The sequence below is a fragment of the Cynocephalus volans genome, chromosome 12 (genome assembly GCF_027409185.1).
Source record: "Cynocephalus volans isolate mCynVol1 chromosome 12, mCynVol1.pri, whole genome shotgun sequence".
NCBI classification, from domain to species: Eukaryota; Metazoa; Chordata; class Mammalia; order Dermoptera; family Cynocephalidae; genus Cynocephalus; species Cynocephalus volans.
In genome coordinates, this window is record NC_084471.1 from 20,460,942 (window position 1) to 20,487,125 (window position 26,184).

Sequence of the window (26,184 nt, forward strand, 5' to 3'; positions counted from 1 at the left end):
GCACATACTAGCCTGCCCAGATTGTACCTGGGTTGGAACGTATCCAGGTACTGAAGGAAACCAGACTGGGCCTAAATTGAAGTTTTAATAAAAATCTCAAGTAAAGGTCTTTTATATTTCTTTCTACTTGTAGGGAAACCACTTATCTCCATGACTCCTCAATTGGGCAAGTCTTGTTTTTCTGGGTGGTGAAGTTTCTAAATTATGAAGAGTCCTGAAGATCTAGCCATAGACCATTGCAGAGGACTGTAACTGACTGGCTGATGTGAAGAGCTCTGGCTTCCTGGGCTGTATGTTACTGTTAGTTATTCATAGAGGTGCTAGTATGTGTGTGTGTGTGTGTGTGTGTGTGTGTGTGTGTGCGCGCGTGCGCGTGCGGGGGGTTGGAAAAGGGCCCATCGCGAGGACATTTTTGACTTGCTGGTTGTATGGGGAAATTACAATTTAGGGGCAAGAGTGAATTCTAGAAATCACCCTAGTTCAATCATTTCATTTTGCAGATGAAGGAAGAGGCCTTGGAGAAAGGCCTGAAATCCTATAGGAAAGTAGCAAAGGCTAGCAGAGTAGATCAAAAGGCCTCCCATTCCCAATCCAGTGAAGCATCTCAATTTTGTTGAGCACTTGCTATGTGTCAGGCACTGTCCTGGCTGCCACATGCATTTTTGGACTTAATCCTCTTTGCTGCCACATAGGGTAGGGCTCTTATCACATAGGATAGGGCTCTTATCCTTACTTTGTAGATGAGAAAACTGAGTCTCCTAGACATGGAGGACCTTGCCCAGGGTCACTCAGCAAGCACATGGCAGGACCAGGGTTTGTTGTCTGGTCTCTCAGCCCCAGGCCCCATGTTCTTCATTGTGACGTTGCCCTGTTGAGGCTCTTTCAGATGCTTCTGTCAGTTCTCAAAGTCATTTGCAATAGTCTTTGGACCATTTGAAAAACATTATGTATCTCTTGAGAGTGGCTCCCCAAGAATAACACAGCAATAGCAAGAGGTGGGGGATGTGAGGGTGTGGGGCTGTGTCCTGCTGGGGAGCCCACATAAGCCTCATTCAGAGAAAGAGCCGAGGCTTTTCAGCAGTGTGCACTCTCTTACTCATGTACCATCTGTCAACAGTCAGCGCCCTGCTCGTCACCGTGGGTCCTTCAGCAAACTCACTGACCCCCTCTGAGGTGGCAGGTGCTGTCGTCACAGGGAGGCAATGAGCATCCAGTGTGGTGGCCCAGAGTGGACTATGTGGTGGTTAGGGGTGGACTTGGGTGTGACACAGACCTTGGTTCAAATACTGGCCCGACTCTCTAGCTGGGTGGCCCTGGGCAAGTTTCTTGACTCTGATCCTTAGATTATTCAACAGTAAATCAGGCAGGAGATGCCCTGCCTCCTTCATGCTGGTGTGGGGAGGAATAGGTCATAGAAAGTGTCTAGTCTAGTGTGTGGCACATAGCCAGTGTTGAATAAAGTCGCCTCTCTCAATGACATTTAAATATATCTTTCCTGTGTGATCTCTTATTCATTCATCACTCCCAAGTTTAAAAGGAGACTTCAGAGTTGCTACAGTTCCTTGGCGTCCTTTCTGTGAGCAGAACTGTGTTCCTGTGCGTTGGGTGTGGCATTGGCTGTGCTGAACGTGTCAGTGAGATGCAGAACCGTACACAGTGTTCACAGTTCTTGGAAATGCCTAGGGGTGGAAATATCAGTTTGGTGATTTCTTGGCACGCACTGCAGGTGTTAGACAGATGAGCCCAAATGCGACATTTGAGTCAGTGCTTCATGCAGCTTGACTTGAAAACTTGCCACGTGCGGTTCAGCCTGGTAGGACTGGGAAATGTACTCACATAAATGCGATCCCAGCCAGGAAGAGTTAGCAGGACATCCATGGAGAAGGGCGTCCTGGGCCTCTTAATAGCTGTGCAGGTTCTTAAGCAGTTGACATCATGATCGGCAATTTGGGGAAGGCAGGTAGGACTTGAAGGCCCGATGCAGTAGGTGGGGAGGGGCCAGCCTTCTTGCATAGTGGGGGGAATGGTGTAACAACCAGGAACTTACCAGGGGAGCCGGCTGTTTTGTGGTGGAGGATTGATGCGGAGGCGACATGCAGGGAAGGGGAGGCGGGACCTGACAGCTGTGGGCTTCTCCAGCTCCTGAGGGGGAGTGGCACCCGGCCGTCCAGATGAAAAAGGCGATGAAAGCTTTATGGCAGGGCCCCCCTTTGAAAAGTGTTCACCTTGTGTCTCTCCATGAAACCTGGGAGGGGGCTATCCAGGGGGCTGCTACATGGCGGTGCTCAAATACGCAGGGATGGGTGGTTGGCAGTGTGTTTGGGAAAAGTCGCGCTTCTGGTAATGGGACATTCCAACTCTTCCTCATTGGCAGGCTTAAAAATGGGAGGAAGAAGGGGTAGGTTGGAGGTAGAAGCAGATGTGTTTCTGGGGTCTTGGGGATCTGGGGGACACAGGGAGGGGAGGAGGGGAAGGAAGAGGGGAGAGTTAAGAGGAGAGAAGTTGGGGGTGGGGATGAGGCCCGAGCTGTGCTTGGGCAGATAAATAGGGTGTGGGACAGGGTGAGGGCTCTGTGGCCAGGGGCTGCTTGGACTGGAAGCAGAGGGCCAACCTGTGGTTTGTCTCCTCCGACCACACCTTCCCACCAGTGTGCACCAGCTGCCTCAGCCTTTGTAAAAGGGCCAAATGTGGACACAATCCTGAACTTAGTACACTGTTAGCTAAAACCGGTTCCTTTCTTCTCTCTTAGTATCCTGCGGAAATCAGGAAGTATGAGTATGACCCAAATTTTGCAATTCGTGGACTTCATTATGATGTACAGCGGGTAGGCTTAATTCTCATGTTTTTCTGCAGTTTAATGGTGTTTGAAAATAAAATGTGCTTTTGGTGCTTTTCTTTGCTGAATAATTTAAAGTTGGTTTTAAATTATGTTCTTTGGGCTACAGAACCAAGTTATTCAGATGTTTTCACATAAAATCTTTTTGAAGAGACTATTGGAAAAGCATAAATGTATTTAGCTGTGTGGGAGTTACCATTTGTTTCTTGTAGTCCTTTTTGGTATTTTGAGGAGGAGCCACTTGCTGTATCTATTTTTGTTTCTTTTGCAGATAGGCCATTTCCTTAAAGAACTGTACAGCACTTAAATTAATAAGCAAGTCTTTCAGAAATATACAGTGTGCTTCCTTGTTAGGGCAACCTAATGTTGATAGGATTTATAATGACGCCGAGATTGCTTATTTAATATGCAAATTGTTGTGTATTATTTACCTGTGCATGTGTTTATGTTTTTAAAGGCAGTATTGATGAAGATTGATGCTTTTCATTACATTCAGCTGGGAACTGTCTACAGGTAAGAATACAAGGAGATAAATTTAATTCACCCAGAGGAAACAAGTGGCTTACTCACTGACTGTTTAATGATAAGAGGGGCTGTAGGGTGTGGATTATGACTCACTCATTAGCATTTGTCGAGGCCTGATACCACGCTAGGTGCTAAGGGTTTGGCTTATAAGGATGTCCTCACGAAGCTCAGAGTGTGGGTGGGAATCCACACAAGTAAACTAGTGCTGTCCAGAATGATGGACATGTGCAATGATGGAAATGTGCTCAGACCATTGGGGAGCACTCCGGGAGACTCTGGGGGATTCGGGAGGAGGACTGACTTTATAGAGGGGATGGCTGACAAGCTGAGTGAGGGTCCTGGTGAGGTGGCTTGGAGCGGAGGGCTGTTGGGTGAGGAAACAGGGTTTTCATTCCCACCATGATAGTTGCGTGGTTTGGATATTCAGACTTTTTCTTTCCTGTTTATTAGAATTAGTAGAAGTACTTCTGGTAGCCAGAAATCTTTGTAACTTTTAACATGGAAGTTTTGCCTTTTTTAATTCTCTAATTTGGAAGGGGATTTAGGAGTATGATTTCTATTAAATTCATATCTTAAACAGAAAGTATGCATATCTTAGCTTAGATTCTTCTCTCACAACTCTTTGTTAAAAATAAATGTTTATTTTTTATCAAAATAAAACACTCATACAGTAACAAACAGCATTAGAGGTGTCATAGGGGACGACTGTCCTCCTTACCTACCCAAACCTTTCAACTCTTAGATTTTTTTTCTGGTGTTTTTCTTTCTATTTTTAAATAATGTGCTCATACTTCTGTTTCCTAATTCCCCATCCCCCTTCTCCAGCCTCTTCCTCCTAGACTCATTAGGGTCTCAGTGTTCTGTTGTCATTGTTTACATCATGACTCTGCATATCTTGTCTTGGTTACTCTTAAGCCAAATACTGCACTGTGATTATTTTCTTTCTTGAACAGTGTTTGTTTTTTCTTAGATTTAATAATATCCTCATTTTCTATTTGCTTTGTTTTCTGTGTAGGCATCCCTAATTTTTCCAAATGCAAGTGTCAGGTGTTATTTATTTCCCAGTAATTCAAATGTTTTTGATAATCTGCAAGTTACTTTTTTGAAAAAATTGACTCCTGCTGTGATCTTCTTCAGTTGCTTGTCCTGGGACTTTCCTTTGCCACTTTTCCTGTTTCCTAGTTTCCATCTCTTCCTCTTTCTGGCTTTCTCCCTCATTTGGCTGGAGCAGATCCTCAAGTAGCTTCCTGGTGCCTCCTAGTGCTGAGCCTTTCTGGAGGTTTCCCATTGGTCTCCCCTCGCAGGCCTCTGCTCTTGGTGCTGATGCACGAGGCACCTCCTTTGCATCGTTATGTCTTCCAATGTGTTGTTGAAATGTCTTGTCTGTTGATGTCTTTGATCTCTTTTCCTTTGACTCTTTTACTGTCATTTTAGTAGTGTTTCAGGAGGGAGAGAAGGAGGTGGTAATGATAATATTAGTAATAATTAATAGCTGCTAGCAAATATTGAGTCTTGCTGGGACAGGCACTGTTAAAATGGTTTTATTTGAGTTAACTCATTTGATTCTCAAAATAACCTTATTAGGTAGGTACTGCTATTAGTCCCAGAGATGTTAAGTAACTTGTCAAAGGTCACGCAGCAAATAAGTGCCTGGGCTAGTATTCAGACCAGCTAGTCAGGCTCCAGAGTCTATGCTCTTGGCCACTGTGCTCTGTGGCCTTTCTGAATGTATGAGGGCTAGAGTCCCTCAACAGATTTTTTTTTTTGATAGAGAATCTCTTTTAATCTGTACTATTAAAAAATCTTTCTATTTTGTAAGTAACATATGTACATTAAATATAATTGTACATTTTTGTATACTTGTCCCATTTTCTTAGGAAAAATCTCTAGGAGTAAAATTGCTGGGCAAACATGTTCATTCATTTTAAGGCTTCTGAAATGGCTTAATTGACCTCCAGAAAGACTGTGCCACTCCCAACAGACTTACTTTTAAGTTTAAAGTTGTTTCTACATTTAGCATATTACAGTTTTTAATTTCTCTTTCTCTGAACTGCTTATGTGAGCACTCATTCATTCATTCCCTTAGTCACTCCCTTACTAATAGCTCCTAGTGTTTGCCCCAAATTATTACAGCAATGGTTTGGGGGTGGGGTGGGGGGGTGGGGATAAAGAAGGCAAAGTATTCCTGTTTATGGAACTTGTCACCAGATCTTTTGATTCTGTCTCTTCATCTCTGTTTTTACTGTCAGCCCCTTGGTTTGGACACTTATCCCTTCTGTCCTGGGCTCTTGCCGTTTTCTCCAGTGCAATTTAGCCTGGGCATTGTTGCTAGACTGATTTTCCGAAATCAGTACCCTCAATAGCCTCCTCCTCTGAAATCCTGGATGGCTCCCTATTGTTTACGGAATAATGTTCAAACCTCGACTTAGGCTTAGGCTTAGGTTTTAGATTTTTAGTCAACCCACTCTAAACCCTTAGCTTCCTCTTCTTCCATGCACAGCCCCTTGTCCCATTGGTTTGGTGAAGACTCTTGGTTGCAAGTGCCTGAAATCCAGCTCAAACTAGCTTTGTCAAAAACACAATAGTGACTCACTAATTCTGTAGCCCAAGGACAGTGCTAGTTGCAGGTGTGGCTGGCTCCAGGGGCCAAATTGACATTATCAGAACTCTGTCTTGGCTCTCTTCCTTTCTGGTGTGGCTCACTCTCAGGCTGGCCCCTCCGTGTGGTGACCCCAGGCAATACCAGGCTCACGTCCCCCCAACTGCAGGTCCAGAAGAGAAGAGGAGCTTTCCTTCTGTGCTGCTCAATGAGTCTCAGGACTGCATCTCATTGGAATGATTCGGCTCTGTGCTTGGTCCTGAACCAATACAGGCCAAGTGCAAACAACGCATGGACTCTTTTCCACCGAGGCCTCCTTTCCCACTGCTTGGCATTTGCTCACACCGGCATTCCACCAGGTTGCAGTTCTCCTTTCTCTCTGTTTTTGAAATCCCACCCGTTCTTCATGGCCATGTTGTGGTGAGTCCTGTCCTCACTCTCTCAGCCTGCAGTGGCCTTCTTCTCTCCTCTCTGTCCGTAGGACCCCTTATTGTCTGGTTTTTTTTCTGCTTACGTACTGATTGTCCATCATGTGAAGGAGTGTGGAGAGGGCTGGGCTGGAGGGGCTAGCTGAGGTGTTTAAAGGGGAAGGAGTGCAGGAGGTTCACTGTGGCATCCATGCTGGGGGGGAGCGTGGCGAGCTGAGCCCCAGAGGTAGCGGGGGCAGCAGGGCTACGTGTGTAAACTCTGGAGTCACGCACGCTTCTTGGTGCGAACCCAGCTCCACCGCTCACACGCCTGTGGTCTTGAGCAAGTTCCTGGCCTTCTCAAAGCCTTGGTTTCCTTCTGTAACACAGGCATGATTCCAGTGCGTGCCTCAGGGGCTGCTTGAAGACAAAGCTTGGAACAGTGCCCAAAGCATTATATACATGCAAAAATGTCACTCTCTTCTCTTTCCTCCAGAAGTGGTCATAAATGAGAGAAGGGTGGGAAGAAAGCTTCAGCCTGGCTTGTTTCTGAGACCTGCTCCAGGTCTCTGGTTCTTGCTGCAGGTCGAGTTTCCTGCTGTGGGCTGTGGAGTGAGCAGCTCTCTCCTCTGCAGCCCCGTGTTTGTATCCACGTTTTAAGTTCTTACAAGGAACCTGTGCAAGCTAGGATCGTTTGCAGCTGTTGCTCAGCGCTTACCCTATCCCAGCTGTTATACGTATAGTAGCTCATTTAATCGTCTCAGTAACATCTGGACATAGGCCCTATTGTTTCCTGTTTTAAGAATCTTCATGAGACTTGTCAAGGTGATACCTCTAGTAATTAAGGGAGCTGGGATTCGAAGCCAGGCAGACTTGTTCAGATATATACCTTTAACCGCTGTGCTTCTAATAACCCCACAGAAGGCTGGGGAAAGCAGCTTTCATTCGAATTTCAGCGCCTGTGTCTGTTGTAGCAGTTCTGTGTGGCTCTCCATCTGTGGGAGCTGCCTCCTGGGGGATTTCGCTGACTGGAGCCTACTGATTTCACCACTTCTTTTGAGCTGACATTTGGTCACTTGGACCTCAACGGTCCAGCCTGTGTGGCCATGCAGTCTGCATGTGTCTTAGAGGCAGCAGTGGCTTCCTGCTGTGAAGCCATAAAGTGGGGGCAGGGGAATGATTCTCACCTGGCAGAATCCCCTCACTTTTTATGTTTTCTTTTAAGTGTTAGAGCCTTAGGAGTGTGGATGTCTGACTGATCCTACTTAGCAACAGCTGTTTTCCAAGGTCACTTCTAGAATGATCAGGTTTAGTACCAGTGTCTTATCTGATTTCTGGAACAAAAATAAAGGGAGTACAGTGCTACAGTGCCTCTTTTGTTTTCAGAGGCCAGAGGTTGTAACAAGTCAGGATCAGAGGCAAAATATTCATGAATCAGATACTTTAAAAAGTAATATGGGGGATGGAGATTGGAGGAAAAAGTTGGAAATGATAGTTTCATTAACATTACATATCAAAGCATGAATGATATTGTATATGTATTTTAATATTGGCTGAGTGGTTTTGTATGCCAAGCAACCTGTTTGTATGAGTAACTAAAATTTTTCTTGAATTGCTACTCCTGTTGTAGCAGAGTGGCGTTTTCTGTCCCATTCGTTCTGTAGTTTCATAATCTCAAGCGCTAGAGAAGGGGTAGAGGAGCAGACGTCTCTCCTCATGATGCACTAGAGCAAAGGCACCTGCTCATGCTGCTGGTGGTGGAGGCAGGGGTGGACCTAGGCCACCGATTCCAAAATTCATTTTTTTCCCTCTATACAGAGGAGATGGATTCCCTTGCAAATTCCAGAGACAGGAAGTTGGCGGATGCTCCTTTGACCTCTTACGGATCAGGAAGCTGGCCTTCAGTGTCACGTAGCATTCTGGGTCGTTCTTTCTCCAAGGAGGTGCTGAGTGTCCTGTCTCAGGTCACTGGGTTTAGTCCAGTGAGCCTCGTGTCTGACATTTTCTACCTCATCACCCATCTTCTTAGGGAACAGAATCCAGGGCAGGAGCATGCGTTTGATGGAGCCCAGAGCAGACTTTCTCTGCCCTAATGTATTAGAAGCATTAAACAGCCCACCCCAAAGCAGGTCATTAGGAAGCCTTGTACCTTCATGATTTGAGAGCCTGGGTCCTAGAGTCAGAAAGCCTGAGTTCTAGTTCTGACCCATCACTTTCTACTCTGGTGACCTTGGGCAAGGAACATGACTTTTCCATGCCTTAGTTGGCTCAGCTGAAAAATGGGAAGGATAATAGCTTCTCCCTGCTAAGATTGTTGAAAAAAAATTTTTTTTTCCTTTTTCGTGACCGGTACTCAGCCAGTGAGTGCACCGGCCATTCCTATATAGGATCCGAACCTGCGGCGGGAGCGACGCTGTGCTCCCAGCTCCGCACTCTCCCGAGTGTGCCACGGGCTCGGCCCGTGTTGAAAATTAAGTGAACAATTGGGTGTAATATAGTGGGTGCCATGTAGTATGAGCTATTATTCCTGTTCTTGTTACCAATAGAACAGTAGCAGCAATAGTAGTAGCATCTTACCTGTTATTTGCAGCAATTATTCGAGACACATTTCACTTCATGGTGACAACAGTGTCTTGTACCTTGGTTGAAAAATCCGAGCAGTGAACGGAGGTCTGAAAATCATTGCTCTCTCTAGTTGAGGTCTTTAACTGCACCATCTGATCTTTCAGAGGCCTCAGTGTTGTCCCTGATGAAGAAGTCATTGAAATGTATGAGGGGTCCCACGTGCCCCTGGAACAGATGAGCGACTTTTATGGGAAGGTAATGAGAGCACTTTTATTTATTTAAAGCAGCCTGTCCTTTGTCCTTCCTGAAACATGGCCTCATGGGTGTAGGAGCTTGAACTGGTACAAGCTTGAAATCTCCAATTTCCTTGTCACCTGGAGATTGTGTTTTGAGAGACCCTAGATTTGAGAGAGATCAGTATGTTAAGGAGTCACCCCCAGGTTCTTTCATGATTCTTCTTTATTAACCTCTTTCTCCCCACCTGACAAAGGTCCTTTATCCCTCCCGCGTACCTACCCCTGTTTGCTACCACCTGTCCAGGTGTGTCCCCCATCTGGAGTAGGTCGTCAGGGGCTGTCAGCGCGGCAGCTGGAGCTTCCCCTGAGGCCTGGCTACAGGATGCCCGAGGGTGATGGCTTAGGTGATGGCTTTGCCTGAAAGGAAACCTCTGCTTTTCCAACTTTGTGATTCTCTTTCCCCTCAGAATTTTAGCTTTTTATTAGATGCACTCTTTTGTTTGTATTTTCAAAATGAAATGGAAGACACCCAGTCAGCCAGTAAATTTAGTAGTATAAATGGCAAGCTTTCAGAGAAAGGCCCTTTTTTAAGCTCACAGATGGGCGGTGAGGGAGGACTCCAATTCGGGAGAGTTCAGTGGCTTTTTACGCCATTTCAGCGCAATAATCTGTTTGCTGGTGTTCTGCATGTTTCGTGAGAGAGTGTGAACTGCATGTTGCACCGAGCACATGCGAGAGTGGGAAGGGAAGGTGGGTAGACTCTTTGGGGGGAATCAGGGCATTTCTGTGGGTACCCTGGTCATGCTTAGGGTGAGACGTCAGCTCTGCCATGAATAAGGAATAAGAGGAACGTTTTACTTTTTTATTATTAGAATTTTCCTTTTTTGTGGAGAGAGGGATCTAGATGTTGGCGAGCAGAATCCCCCTCAGTCAGAGTCTCCCTGCTGTCCCCAGTGCTGTGTGGCCCCACAGCTCTGCCGCAGGTGGGCCTCCCTTCTAAAGTGTTCCTCCCCATCTGCAGAGTTCTCACGGGAACACCATGAAGCAGTTCATGGACATCTTCTCCCTGCCAGAGATGACACTCCTGTCCTGCGTGAATGAATACTTCCTGCATAACAACGTCGACTATGAGCCCGTTCATCTGTACAAAGATGTCAAGGTTGTATCAACAGGGAGAGATTACGATGCCACCCTGATTTCAGCTTTGCAGGGGAAGGAAAAGAGACGTTAGCCTCTTTCTAGGTTTGGTGTTTGAAATAGCCTCTCAGCTGGGATCTCTTTTATTTGAGATTTAACCTTGAAGACTGTAAGTTGTTACATCAGGAGAATTGGAAATCAGTTTTTTGTTAAAACAAGATGGTGCTCATGCTGTTATCTGGATTTCTAATCCTTTGTGACCAAGGCCAGGGCCAGAGCACCCAGGAAAGGGATGAGTGGGGACTGAAGTCCAGCCCGTGCCCAGCTCACCCTTGAGCCTGCCCACAGGGAGGGGCGTCTCTTCTTCACACACAGAGGAGGCGTGTGTACCCCAGGCTGTGGGCCTGTGCTTGTGAAATTGTGCGGGGGGCACCTGTTTTTCTTGATCACAAAGGTTCCATATGGCTCTCTGTGGCCTTGCAAAAGCCATGCAAGAATCCAGTGGAGAGTAATAAAGATAATGCAAACATTTATATGCATGTGTACACATTTATGTTTATACATTTATAAATTTTAATTTATGTCTACGTGTGTTTATAGATTTATGTTCTTTTGAGCATTTTCCATGCTTAAAATATGTTTTTATATTATTTATTTGACATATATTTACAACACATATTTATAAATATATTTACTTATATATAGTATATATTTATTTAAAATATTTTTATTTTAAAAAGGTACATATGTACCTCTAAAATATTTTCATTGTATGTTTATGACTAACTTTAGATTTTGACTGACCCCAAATCCTGGGTTTTAGGAATATGAAGGATGAATTACAGTTTCTCAACATCAGTCTGGTATTATTTGAATTAAATTGAAATATTTAGTTTCTGTTCGCCTTTTTGTGCCCACAGATACTCATCCTTAAGAATCTTTAAGAATCATTTGTAGTAACCCTTCGCATTTATGAGGAGAGACATTTATTTGAAAGTTCAGTTTTTACTACAGGTGTTACTACCACAAGTAGCAAACACTTATGTAGAGTTTACTGTGTCCCAGGCACTGTTATTCTGAGTGTTTTATGCATATTAACTCACCAAATCCTCACAATAATGCCTTGAGGTATGTACTGTTATTATCATCTCATTTGATAGATAAGAAAATTGATGCACAGAGAGGTTGAGTAACTTACCAAAGGTAACACGGCTAGTAAGTAGCAGAGCCTGGATTTTAAGCCAGGCACCCTGGCTTGCATTTAACCATTGTCTTCTGCTGCTGGTGTGAAATTGAAATGGGTCTGTCCTGAAAGGTAATTGAGGTTGAGATTACAATCCCGAAGTGCCCACTCTTGACACAGAAATCTCCCATTAACAGGCTAAGGCTTGGCAACAGCCTATATCCCAGTCCCCTGCTACTAGCTCCAGAAAGTTTCCATATGCCTCCAGAAAGTTTCCATATGCCACCTATGTAGAGGCCTTGCACATGCTACCTGCAACTGGGGCTCTGCTTTGACACCTGCCAAGCATCAGTCTGCCACACGCCTGAGCCTATGAAGGAGTAACCTCCTGTTCCTCTCCCTGTTCCTGCATCTGTCATTTGGACCACTTCTCTGCCTGAGCTACAGCCTCATTGACAGTTCCTTGTCCTATTGGTAGCACCAAAGAGACAGGGAGGATCCTATTATCTGTCTGTCTCTGCCTCTATTCTAAGTTACAGAATCTGCTGTTGGGGTCCGGGGATGGGGAAGGGGGCAAAGATGAAAAGTGCAATTACACCCTTTGTCCAGGTGATCTGGAATCATTTGTTCATGATACCGCATATAAATTACTGTTTATCATGTGGGAATTTATTCAGAATCATCCACACAAATTACCTCTTCCAAGTGACCTTTTTGAAAATTGCACTGGAAGCTGCCACTATTACCATGGAAATGCAAGCTTTTCCCGAGGGGCTGCCTATGATAAATGGACCGGAATTTAGATTTTGCTCAATGCTTAGATTGCCAGACTTCTGAAGACAGAAGTTACCACGAATGCCATTTCCCTGTGCTATCTACTCAGACTATCTCAATTACACTTTCACTGATTAAAAATGTATCTTTTGACAGGATTCAATTCGAGACGTCCACACCAAAGGAATAATGTACAGAGCCATCGAAGCAGACATTGGTATGGAATTGGGAGGGTCCGTTCGCCTGTCTGTCATGCAGCTGTGTGGGTGTCTTACTTTGCATTCCAGGTGCTGAGCAGGGGCTGCGGGCTGCGTGCACCTCTTCCAAGTGCCGTGTCAGGACCTTGTGTCCTGGCATCTTGGGCCTTGCCTTCTCTTTGTTCCAGAATTTGACATAATTCTAACCCAAAAGGAGGGAAGCTGGCAGCTGTAGCTGTCTGGTTTTTTCCACTTAGACTGAGGAGGCAGGGTCTTTGTTTCTGAGCCAGTGGGTACCCATGTACCACCTTGAATCAAGCTTACTTAAGACTTTTATTTTCCACTGTGCTTAGGACAGGGCTGTACCCGTACGCCCCGTTTAGTAAGTACTTGCAGTTTGACGGATTTCATGCTGAATCTATGTGAATTTTTCTCTTGCTCTCAGAAAAGTACATCTGCTATGCTGAGCAGACCCGCGCAGTGTTGGCCAAACTGGCTGATCATGGCAAGAAGATGTTTCTCATCACCAATAGCCCCAGTAGCTTTGTGTAAGTTGTTCTGTGTTTCCTTGCTAGCTTCTGGCTCACTTCTTACATTCTGTTTATTTTAGCAGCTGGAAATTGGAAAGAAAAAGTTGCAAAAATAATTAACCCCTTTACTGTTAGATCAACCTGGCTGACTTGTTGTTCTAGGGACAAAGGGATGAGGTATATCGTTGGGAAAGACTGGAGGGACCTGTTTGATGTTGTCATCGTTCAGGCCGAAAAGCCAAACTTCTTTAATGATAAGCGGAGGTGAGTGTCTGTCTTTCTAGGGGACTAGATTTTATTCCTTTGTTACTGAATACATGAATACATATGTAGTATGTCTTGGGGAAATCCAGTTGCAAAATCATAAGCATCTGTGATTATAGCTTTTGATTTTTAACTCTTCTAGCAAGTAATTGCTAGGGGGTTGAGATTCGTATGTAATAGACAGCTTGCATGTATTGAAACTGTTCTCAATTCAGCTTGGGCTGCTTCAGACCTATGAATAAAGCTTTAAGGAGATGATTGACAGTGATGAAAAATCCAAACTTATCATCACACAGTAAATTAAATCTTTAGATGTAGATGCATCGTGAAGCATAAGGAAATAGCAACAGCAACCTACCTGGTGGGTATCTCTTTAAATGGCTCTAATTGGTGCATTTAACATTGCAGTTGGATTTTGCAAAACTTCTCTGTAACACAGGTTTTACATCAAGTGGAGTAAATTTCTACCACATCTTATGTAAGGTCTTCCTGCCAAGTATCTGTGGGCAAAGGGGGAGCGGGGAAGTTTTGGGTTGTGACAGTGACTGAGGTGTGCTGTTAGTATTTAGTGGGTAGGGGTCAGGGATACTAAAGTACTGTATCTTTTAATATGTGGGACACACCTGTTCACCAGGAGTTGTCCCTCCCACCCCCAGTTGTCCACAGTGTTGAGAACTTCTGCACTAGGTTTCTAAAAACAACTCGTATTTATATAATAATGGCCTATTTTTGCAACATGTTTACCCCAATTTATTTGTGCTGTAGGTGGTAACCAGGCAGCCTTTTCCTCTGTGTTAGGTGGTTTAAAGCATCACCATGTGGTGCCTGCAGTTAGTGCTGGATGCATTAAATTCCTCTTGTGATGCTGAGTTCCAGTTTTCCAAGTGTCACAGTGATTCCTGGAAGAAGGGGGGTACACCCAAGAACCTTGAGCAGAGACTGAAAAAGACTGGTGGGATTCAAGAGAATGCAGGGAAGACTAGAGGATGATCAAAAACAGCCATGAGCACTGGCTTGCTGCTTTGTCACTGGCTGAACCTGTGGCTGGAGTTGCCCCAAAAGTGATGGCACGGGAGTTCCCCTGAAGGATGGCCCCAAACAGTCATGAGATGGCGCCGGTTGGGATTCCAAAGAAAGAAGCACTGAACGCCAGGGTGATCAGTCCGAAGCATTTGTTAGGGACACTTGCTTGCAGAGGGGGCTGCAGCCGTCCTCAGGAGGGACGGTGAGAGGAAGTGGTGTTCTACCTAGGCATGTCCACAGCGAGGTGTAAGGGAATGGGGTTTACATAAGGCTTTAAGGAATTTGGCTCAGCGCTGGGGCCTGTTTCTTTCAGTGTTTTGGGCAACACCTTAGCTGGTTCCTGAGAATGTTAAGGCCCTGGCTTGGGTCCAAGGCTGCAGGGAAAAACTTGCAGCTGGCCAGTCACAGAGAGGTCACGGCACTCTGCTTTTGCAGTTAGGACAGAAGAAGAAGGCGAGGCGGGGGCCCTACAGTCACTGATTAAGTGCTCTCACACATTTTCTGCTATATTCTGGGCTGTGGTCAGAATATCTATTTTCACCGGGGACCTCCTTTCCTCGGTCATGTTTATGCACAGTGGAAGGGACTGTGTCCTGACCTCTTCCCTAGGGGTGGGGTGGGGGGGAGTGTGTCTCAGCGCAGCTCTCCCCGCCTCACTGTGCAGTTAGTTACTTTGCCTTTGTTCTGAATGCCTGGAATAAGAGCTGAGTAATCCTCCATCTGTGTCCATCCTTGTATTATTTATGATAATGAGAGGTCAGAAGCAACCTACAGGTTTGGGTCGCTAGTTAAGCTCAGAACATTCATATGAAGGGGTGTTAGGCAGCCATTAAAAATGGCGTATTTGGGGAAAAAAAGCAGAGTTTTATTACTGTAAAAATGATGTATTTAAGAATATGTAATCACATGGGAAATTGTTCACAATATTGGAGAAAAGAGATGTAAATCAGTGTACACAGAGTAAGAGATCCTCATGTTCATAAAAAAGAGAAAGATATAACAGATTTTATATAAAAACTGAAAGAAATACAGAAATGTTAATGTTCATAACTGGGTACTGGAGTTATGGGTCATTTTCCTTTTCTCCTTGTATTTTTCTGCATATTCCATATTTCCCACAGTGAGTTTATATTTTTCTAACCAGAAAAACAATCCAAATAAATGTCACCTTAAAAAAAAAAGGCAAACAAACCCTGAGTTCGGGCTGGCACTTTCAGGGTGAGGAATGAGGCTGTGTCCCTGCTTCTGATTTTCCATTGTAAAATAGTACTCCTGATCCTCTAATTTGTTTTTTATCTAGTGTGGCTGAATTTCTGGTATAAAGCTGGATAAATGTACTATGGCAATATTTCCACAAGCTTTCTGTTGTTTTCTGCACGGTCAAATACATTTGGGAAGTCTGGGTTAAAGAAAGTTTCTTTATAGCAGGGCTTTTCAGAACAATCAGTAACTTGTTAAGAGGGACATATGTAATGCATAGTATCTTCCAGATTTATTTGACCCTGGAATTCTTTTTTCCCTAAACACCTTTGGTTACTGGAATCTGAACAGTTTGGGATGTAATGCACTAGGCCAGGGAATGTGGTGGTGGGGTTTTGATTTCAAGGGTATTTTAGGTTTGTGGAGGGAGCTGTTTCCTGCCACCAGTGAGCAACTGTGTAGCATTTCATAGAGCAGATGATCTGTGCTACCACCATGCGTCATAATGTTTCCCTTTTCTGTCGTTAGACCTTTCCGGAAGGTGAATGAGAAAGGTGTCTTACTCTGGGATAGAATACACAAGTTGCAGAAAGGCCAGATTTACAAGCAGGTAACTCATAACCAGTTTATCTTTTTAGTTGCTTTGCTTTGTGTGGTCAGAGTAATGATAACAGGTGACATTCATTGAGGCTACCTGTGTGCCAGGCACAGTTCTGAGTGCGTCCCTTGAATTGCCTGTTTGTAATCGCCTGTGGTAAAACTTAGGCTTATAAAGTCAATATGTTTTCAAGATGCTAGGGTCTAAATTAACTCAGAATTGAACAGTTTTTTAAAACAAAATTTAAAGCTTTACTCTCATAGTGCATAGAATTTAAGATGTTAGTGGTAAATCTTAGAAATTTCTCTTTAAGGAACATTTAATCATGGCATGTGATTCACCCAAATTCGTAATTATTTCCTGATGAGATGTATTTTATGTATTGTTTTAATATATTTTGGTGTCATATAAGGCTCTATAATGTTTGAATGAATGACTGAATTGCTGACCATTATTACGTTACTGAAGTTAGTTTTTTTTTTTTAAATACTGATACATTCTTGGTGGGTATATAATAATCTGCTGGATTTAGCTGCAAGTATATTTTCTAGGCCTTGAAAATTTGGTCTTGATACAGCCATTTCACTTGACTAAGAAAATTATTAAGATGTTGCTAATAAAGCTTTGCTATAAGAATGTTTATCATGAAATTACTTACCAAATGGATAACAGCATAAACATTGGAATAAACGTCTGACATTAGGGAATTGGTAAAATGAATCATGGCAGTTCTCCGCTACTGTAATTATGTAGCAGATTAATATTTATTTATTCACGTTTATTTTTTGGCATCTGGCTGGTATGGGGATCCAAACTCATGACTCTGGTGTTACTAGCACCATGCTCTCCTGCCAGCCAGATTAATATTTATTGACATGGAAAGATGTATATAGCATGTTAAGTGTAAAAAGATAGTTACAAAGAGGTATCTACAATATGAATACTTTTTGAAAACTACATTTGATGTAGAAGAAAGATCTGGAAGATTTCCCATGAAGGTGTTTTTATCTTTATATTTTGATATTTAAAATTAAAAACTTTTTAAAAAAACAATTTTTTAAAAGTTTTAAAAAATAGGTATTTTGGACCGTGGGTTGTACAGGTCTCTATCTGTCTTATGATATAATATCTATATTTTTCTCTTATTGCAGGGTAATTTATATGAATTTTTGAAGCTTACTGGATGGAGAGGATCGAAAGTGTTATATTTTGGTGACCATATATACAGTGACCTGGCGGTGAGGAGCCCTTTTTCCTCTTTCTTTGTTGGGGACAGATGTGTTAGTCCCACTTATTAAGGAATTTCTCTTTTGTTTAAGGTTGTTTTATGCTTTCATAAAAACCAGGCCACATTTTTTTATCTCTCATTTTTTATAGAACAAGATGGATGGGAGTTGTGAAAAAGATAAGTTTTTGCAAGTGATAGAAATTAGCAATTTATTTAAAGAGTGTTATCAGAATAATCTTTCCATTTAAAAAATGAGATAAATGCCAATGTCCTTTCCTTTTCCTTTCATCATTGCATCAAAAAACATAATGAAATCCATCTTCAAAAATTTGTCACCATTGAGAATATTTGAAAGAATGTGCTTGTAGGTTTTCATGTGTTATAGGAGAAAGAGAAATATTGAAAGGCTTAAAGAAATTGAACCAGTGAGGGAGGTAGGCATCCTAATCCCTTACTTAGAGCTTAGGATTCTAGTTTTAGGTGAGTAGCCAGATTGAACCTTTAAAACTAAACCAGATACCATTTTCTCCTTAAAACCCTAAAACCTTCCTTTCTCCCTCAGAGTAAAAGCCTGAGACCCTACAGTTGCCTGCTTGATCTCTCATCTTCGTGCCTGCCTCTCTAAAGACAACTCCTGCCTCTCCCCCAACCCCACTCTGGCTCTAGGTTCCCTGCTTTTTGGCTCCTTAACACCCCCTTCCCCTGCATGTTCCTTCCCCAGGGCCTTTGCACTTGCTGTTCTTTCAGCCAGAACCTTTCTCCTCTCACATACTTTCATACTCCTTTATTTTAGATCTCTGCTCAGATGTGCCTGTATTAGCCTGGTCTTCCTAACTACCCTATATAAAATGGTAACATCCTTGCCCCAACTCCTTTTTCTCTTATTCTGCTTGATTTTTATCCATTGTGTTCATTACCACCTGCTATTGTATATTTACTTGCTTTTTTGTTGTATTTTCCAGGAGGGCCGGGATTTGTCAGTTTTTATTTATTGCTTTATCCTCAGTCTAGAACAGGGTCTGGCAACTAGTAGGGCTGAATAAATATTGCCAAATGAGAAAATGAATGACTATTTAGTATGAAGACTGCCTATCTTAGACTTTCTGGGACATAACTAGTATTAGATATTCTGGCCTATTGTCAAATCATGGGGTTATAATTTTTAGAATGAAATATGTGATCACATGTGCTTACGTTGTATGATCATTTAAATCTGCGATTTCTTGGTTCTCCACAAGCCAGAAGGCCTGGCACACAGTAGGTGCTCTTCAGAGGTCTGTGGATGAATTGAATGAAGACCTTTGCTAGTGTTTAGGTTGAGCCTCTTTCTGCCCTTGACCTCACTGGTTTTTTTATAGACCATAGTTTATGATTCCAGACCTGGTATTTCTGTAGGGACTGTAACTCAACAGCAATTATTTATGGAACAGAAACTTTCTTGGGGCGAAATGGTCAAAGCCTGGGGCTAAATTGGTTTTAATTAATGTTATTCATTGAATTTAGCTTGGTTAATGACTAACCATTACAATTAACAAGTAATTAAATGAATGCCTCTTGTGTCTGGGAAAGATAATGAAATGGTTTGAAGTCTGTTGAGACTAATGTTAACTTTTTGTGATCTTTGTGACCAGGACTTGACCTTAAAGCATGGCTGGCGGACAGGTGCAATTATCCCGGAGTTGAGATCCGAGCTCAAAATCATGAACACCGAGCAGTACATCCAAACCATGACCTGGCTACAGACCTTGACTGGGTTATTGGAGCAGATGCAGGTTTGGGATTTTTTTTTCTCTCTCACTTTTTCTTTAATCCTGAAGTTAGTCCACTGGTCAAAGTTATTTCAGGTATTTTCTGTTTAATTGTAGTTATAAAGTATGAGATTTAAGTTGTCCTCAGTAGACTGTAGAATAACTACTGGGGTTATTTTGCCCCTATGACAGTTTGCCATTTTCTCTGAAGGGTCCTTTAAAAATAGCCATCAGAGTCATTTGGAGAGTCTTTGTGAAACCTGTGTGAATGCAGCTGTTTATGTTCCTCTGTCCCTGAAAATCCAGTGTCCTCACCTCCACACTAAGTCACGTTGGGAGATGTCCTGTGGGGTAGTGGGATTTGAAAAGCTCTCCCTGTGTTTGGGTCTGGTCCTGATTCTGCCTTTAGCCTGCTATGGGACTTATCCATTCTGGGCCTCGGTTTCCCCATCTGTGAAAGGAGTGTTCCTGTGGAATGAACACTTCAGTCTAGGCACCGTGGCTTACTGGAAAGAGTCTCAAAGCAGGAGTGAAGATCTCTGCGTTCAGCCTCAAATTGATTTTGAAGATAATACCTGCAATTTACAGGCGTCCTGGAGTTCAGGGGCAGTTTTTTCTTTCTGAAAGTTATGTAGCCAGTTTTGGACAGTGAGGAACATCTTTATTGGTCATCTCCAGCCTGTGCAAGCTGCCTCTTTGTTGCAGCTGTGTGACCACCTTACTCCTCCGGGCCCCTCCTCCGTTCTCGGTCTCACGAGCTACCTGGCTTTCTCCCTCGGTTCAGCTCTCCTGGGCTGCTGCAGCTGCCTCTGCATGAGTGCCACCTCTTTTAGGCTGAGGAGCACATATGCTCACTCTCTTGGCTAACACGCTTGTAGCCTGTGGCCTCGGCCCATTGCCCATGGCCCTCTAGCCAGCTTTGGAAATGGGCAGGGAACTGCCTTGCCTGCCCCAGCTGGCAGCCTGGGTGGAGGTGGCTGGCAGTGAGCTGAGGCAGAGCGTGGGGCCCTGCACGTCCCCTGGGCCTTGTTTCCAGGATGCTCTGGCTGCTTTGGTTCTTGGCTCTTCTCTGATAAGGACTTGTTCTGTTTCCCTGACTATGCTTGTCTGCGTGATGGTTTTCTAAAAATATAAGGCCTGACCAAGCCTATTCACTGGGGAAGGGACTGCCTCTTCAGCAAATGGTGCTGGGATAACTGGATATCCATATGCAGGAGAATGAAACTAGATCCATACCTCTCACCATATACTAAAATCAACTCAAAATGGATTAAGGATTTAAATATACACCCTGAAACAATAAAACTTCTTAAAGAAAATATAGGAGAAACACTTCAGGAAATAGGACTGGACACAGACTTCATGAATACGACCCCAAAAGCACGGGCAACCAAAGGAAAAATAAACAAATGGGATTATATCAAACTAAAAAGCTTCTGCACAGCAAAAGAAACAATTAACAGAATTAAAAGACAACCAACAGAGTGGGAGAAAATATTTGCAAAATATACATCTGACAAAGGATTAATATCCAGAATATATAAGGAACTCAAACAACTTTACAAGAAGAAAACAAGCAACCCAATTAAAAAATGGGCAAAAGAGCTAAGTAGGCATTTCTCTAAGGAAGATATACAAATGGCCAACAGACATATGAAAAAATGCTCAACATCACTCAGCATCCGGGAAATGCAAATCAAAACTACACTGAGATACCATCTAACCCCAGTTAGGATGGCTAAAATCCAAAAGACTCTGAACGATAAATGCTGGCGAGGTTGCGGAGAAAAAGGAACTTTCATACATTGTTGGTGGGACTGCAAAATGGTGCAGCCTCTATGGAAAATGGTATGGAGGTTCCTCAAACAATTGCAGATAGATCTACCATACGACCCAGCTATCCCACTGTTGGGAATATACCCAGAGGAATGGAAATCATCAAGTCGAAGGTATACCTGTTCCCCAATGTTCATTGCAGCACTCTTTACAATAGACAAGAGTTGGAACCAGCCCAAATGTCCATCATCAGAAGAGTGGATATGGAAAATGTGGTACATCTACACAATGGAATACTACTCAGCTATAAAAACGAATGAAATACTGCCATTTGCAACAACATGGATGGACCTTGAGAGAATTATATTAAGTGAAACAAGTCAGGCACAGAAAGAGAAATACCACATGTTCTCACTGATTGGTGGGAGCTAAAAATTAATATATTAATTCACACACACACTCACACACACACACACACACACACACACACACACACACACACAAAACCGGGGTGGGGGGGGGGAGAAGATATAACAACCACAATTACTTGAAGTTGATATGACAAGCAAACAGAAAGGACATTGTTGGGGGGGAGGGGGGGAGGGAGAAGGGAGGGAGGTTTTGGTGATGGGGAGCAATAATCAGCCACAATGTATATCGACAAAATAAAATTAAAAAAAAAAAAAATATATATAAGGCCTGAATTGTGGCTTAGAGTCTGTGCATATGTCATGCAATGCTAATAGTTATTCTTTATGTCTCAGGTGTTGTGCTGAGTGCTTGCTGTATACACATTATTCATTGAATGTCCCAGCTGTCCTGGGCATGTGGATACAGCTGTTCCATTTTAGAATAAGGAGACTGGGATTTTGAGAGGTTAGATGACATGTCCAAGGTCATAAAATGACAGAGCAAGATGTGAGCCTGCATCATGCCCAAGTCCAGGCTTTTGAGCTCTACATCCAAGTGCTTCCCTGGTTCAGAGGTGTCAGGTGTAGCCAGACTTTGCCTCAGGTGCAGTCTTCCTGTGACCCTGGCAGCCAGTCACGTATACAAACACGACCTGCGTGGAGGTGGTATCACGAAATTTTAGCTTTAGGAATAGTTCCCCTCACCTCCGACTGGTGTAAAGAGTTTGACGATGAAGGAGTTCGTGTTTCAGAGAGTGGAAGAGCTGACCATGTTTCTGTGATTTATACAATTAATTATCCAAGGCATAGGATTAGGGAAGGAAGACAAGGGAATTAACATTTACATCTCCACCCTCCTTTTACAGGAGAGAAAACTGAGGCTGAGAGATAAGTGACGTTTCCAGAATCACAAAGTTAGTGAATGGCAGAGTGAAGCTACGTAGAAACGTAGTGAGAACTCAGTGTTCCAGACACTGAGGGCTTCACGTTCATCTCACCTTCCTGTCGGCTCTTTGCAGTAGGTGCTAAAAAACATTGCTGTCCCCGCTGTGCAGTTGAAGAACCCGAGGCACCGAGAAGATAACTTGCTTGAGTAAAGGGCGATGCCGGGACTTAGGCCCCCGCAATCTGGCTGTAGAGTCCTAACCTCTGGGCCGCATCGCCCTGGCTCTAACACCTCACATTGTTCCGTGGGGCTGGGTGCACTGGGATATCGAGGAGTGTGGCTGGTAGTTTAAAAATATCCAAATGATGTCATCCTTCATAGTCCTCCTGCTGCCCCCTCTTCCTCAGTGTTCACCTGGAAAGTTGTAATTTATTCCGTTGATCCTGTGTCAGATGTTTCTAGAACTCCCCTTTGGGGATTATTTTCAGAGCACATAGCACATTATTTGGACTATTTTCTGAGGAGAAAAATTTGTCCTCTGAGATTGGATTTGATTTGTTTTTTGGAGCCAGCAGAATGTCATTTGGAGCCAAGTTTGATGAATTAAATAGAAGTATATAATTTTTGGTTTTAAAAAAGTGGCTCTAAAGCATAACAATAACTTTGTTACCTTGTCTTGAAGTGTGTTCCAGAATGGTCGTGGTTAGTCGTGGTAGTGCTGGCATAGGTAGACTCTTCCCAGGTAACCAGTCAGAGGCCACCTTTAGATCAGGGGTTGGCAAACTCCAGCAAAGGGCCAGGTAGTGAATATTTCAGGCTGTGCTGGCCATAGACTCTGTCGTAACTGCCCAACTGCACTTGTAGCACAGAAGCAGCTGTGGACAGTGTGTGAGTGAGTGGTTGTACCGTGTCCTATTATACTCCATTGGTGGACACTGAAATTTGAATTTATATAATGTTCACGTCGTGAAATTATTCATTCAATTTTTTTTTTTCTATTTAAAAAGGAAAACCCATTTGTAAGCTCATAGGCTGATAGAAAAATGGGCCAATGGCTGGATTGGCCTACCCTGGTGGAGGCCGTCGGGCTGGCTAGGTTGTAGTCTCCTGCTCAAATGGGTGGGAGGGCCTGTACAGTGCATGTAGCCAGTCTCTGTTTTGGCTCAGTTCTGCCCATGAAGAGCCAATTATGCCAAGTAATAACCATTCAGGATAAAAGTGGCAGAAGTGCCTATAGGATCAGCCTCTGGTGTGGGCTTCTGGTTAGTCTTTCCCGAGGTTAACTAACCATGATGGAGTGCATGGTTTCATTTTAAAGATTAATTATAACTAATTAACATATGCTGTCACTGAAATATTTTAAAGTAGATTTCAGACACCTGAGCCTGTTGTTTTATGAAGTTTGGCCTTATGGGGGAACAGAGCTGGAAAAGGGTAGGCTCAGGGAGAAATAGTCTTTTTGTTGTTGTTTTTTTTTTTTTTGAGTGGGATAGACTTGAGCATGTTTAAATGCTGATGTGAAGGACCCAGACGAGGAGGTTGTTTATCCGAGAGAGACGCTGAATGACAGGAGAAGGTTTCCTGGGAGGGCAGGTGGGAGGCCAGCCCAGAGGGAGGCTAGGTTAAGGCACAGACCCACAGAGCTCAGGTGTCCCTGCTCTTCCCTGGCCTCAGATTTCTGAGGCCTTCCTCCTTTGCATGTCCCTACAGCAGCCTTGGGGTTGGGGCTGCTGGAGATGATTCGTCATCCTTGGTCATCCTCCGAATGCAGGACCAGGAGAGAACCAGGGGCAGGTGTCAGAATGGGGTATTCGTACTCTCCACTCTGTCCCTGGTGAAGCTAGATTGGAGAATGTACCTTGAACTTGGAGACTCAAGTTGGCTCTTCAGTCTTCAGAGCCTGCTCTGTAGGGTATGTGTGTGTGTGTGTCCATCCCACCTGAGGGGCAGGAGTGTACACTGTAACAAAATACTGTAGACTGGGTGGCTTCAACATCAGTGTATTTCCCACAGTCCTGGAGGTTAGGAAGTCCAAGATCAAGGCACCAGCAGACTCATTGTCTGGTGAGGGCTGGCTTTACCTGGTGGCTTCCCATGGCTGAAAGAAGGGTAGAGAACTCTGAGTCCCTTTTACTAATCCCGTTCATAAGGGCTTTACCCTCATGACTTAATTACCTCCCAAATGTCCCACCTCCTAATACCAAATGACAATTGACCACAGCCTAATAAATGGAGGTTAGGATTTCATCAGATGAATTTTGGGGGAATACACACATCCAGTCCATAACAGGGAAAGAGTAAGGAGCTGGAAGCTTATCCTTCCTGCTTAGGTGAGGACACAGGTGCCTAGTTCATGGGCCAAGAAGGATGTGGAGGCAGAAGCAGGGGTGGGGAGGATGGGGGTTCCCTCCTGCGGACTGATACCTATTTCTAGATGGTGTCAAACTGTTTTGTCATGGTCTGTCCCCCACCAGGGCCTCGGTCTTGATCTCTGTTATATCTTCACCATTTAGCACAACGATGCTTGGTACATAGTAGGTGCTGAATGAATACACACACACACACAGTTTTATATATGTCTATATAAATTCCTGTGGCACCTTGCAAATTTTCTTTTCTGATCTAGTTATATACTTTGTAGAACCTAAATTCTTTAGTGAGTAATTTGTTGATTTAAAATGTGAAAGCTAACACCAAGGTCAAAGCTATAGATCCCCTTACTGGACCAGCCCCCCCCCCCCCAAAAAAAATGTGAAAGCTTATTTAAAATGTGCTCATAGAACGTACATCAAAACTCCCAGCAGTGCCAGACTGGTCGACTGGTAATACATAGCCAGTGGTTATTCAACAGTAACTGCTTCTTGGTGGTGTAGCCAGTGGGATTAGGCAAGAAATCCAAATTACAAGCTCAGATGAGACAAGGTTTTTGTCTGAGTGACAGAGACCCTTAACGGGTGGCTGTTTGTAGTCACGCTGTTGAGCTGGACAGATGTGATAAACAGAAGGGCCTTGGCTCCCACGTCAGAAGCAGATGGTTTGCTTGTTTACTATTCCTCTGGGTTCTAAGGTTACCCCTGTGATCATGAATTGCAGGGAGCCCCACCTGTCTCCTGCGGTCATGTGCACCTCTGATTCTGGCTTCAGCGTTTCTGTTTGGCTACAGGAATCTTGGAGAGAGACTTGTGAGATTCCCTTTGTTAGGTGATGGGCAGTTGTCATTTTCTTTTTGCTTTTTGCTCACATATTGGCTCACTGGAAAATTCCTACTTTTCCTTCTTGTTGATGTGTGCTACCTTCTTGACTTGCAAAAAATTTTTTTTCTCTTAAACACCGAAAAGGATAATATAATATCAAAGAAAAAATTAAGATGATTTATAATTCTACTGCACTTGCACAAATTAAAAAACATCTTTTCCATGTTAATTTCCAAGTGTATGCACATATTTTCACATGCTTGCAATTAGTGGGTGCTGTTTCCAATTAACTGCCATTATGTTTATACACAATTACATAATATGTATAATAGGTAGTATGTATTAAGTATATGTTTACATATGTAATACATATGTGCAATGGATATATTATACACATGTATTATACACACATTTTATGTGGATACATATGTGTTGTGTTTATACATAGCCATTATTAATAGTTTAATAGCTTTATAATATTCCATCTTAGTTTGTTAAACCACAGTTCTAATGTTGGGCATTAAAACTATTTTGTTTCAGTGAAGAAGGCAAGATTTCAACTGGATGTCTGAAAATGTATTATATCATGCAAATGCCTGCCTCTTAGACTTAAAGGAATAAAATGCTTCCAAAAAAAGCTACTTGTTCAAAAATTCGTATCACCTAATGAGTTTATTTGAAACTAACATGGTTATAATAATTGGTTTGTGTCCTATAGGTTCACAGAGATGTTGAGTCGCAGCTGGTTTTGCAGGAGTGGAAAAAGGAGAGAAAGGACATGAGGTAAGGGTGGCCTGTTTTGAACGTGACTCCACCATTCTGTTCTGTGTGTTCAGCCTTCACATGTTCCCTGGGGCCAGCCCAAGGC

The 26,184-nt window shown here is 43.4% G+C and overlaps 1 protein-coding gene across 2 annotated transcripts in view; it reads left to right on the forward strand.

Moving 5' to 3' along the window:
- The window catches only part of NT5DC3 (5'-nucleotidase domain containing 3), a 60,439-nt gene that overhangs the window by 27,253 nt on the left and 7,002 nt on the right, over positions 1–26,184 (forward strand). For both annotated transcript variants that reach the window (XM_063074688.1, XM_063074689.1), the window contains 11 exons: positions 2,750–2,824; positions 3,294–3,349; positions 9,097–9,187; positions 10,190–10,327; positions 12,419–12,479; positions 12,905–13,007; positions 13,152–13,253; positions 16,005–16,086; positions 17,226–17,312; positions 18,934–19,074; positions 26,035–26,099. In XM_063074688.1, the coding sequence (XP_062930758.1) occupies positions 2,750–2,824; positions 3,294–3,349; positions 9,097–9,187; positions 10,190–10,327; positions 12,419–12,479; positions 12,905–13,007; positions 13,152–13,253; positions 16,005–16,086; positions 17,226–17,312; positions 18,934–19,074; positions 26,035–26,099 (1,001 nt within the window). The remainder of the gene's footprint in view (positions 1–2,749; positions 2,825–3,293; positions 3,350–9,096; positions 9,188–10,189; positions 10,328–12,418; positions 12,480–12,904; positions 13,008–13,151; positions 13,254–16,004; positions 16,087–17,225; positions 17,313–18,933; positions 19,075–26,034; positions 26,100–26,184) is intronic.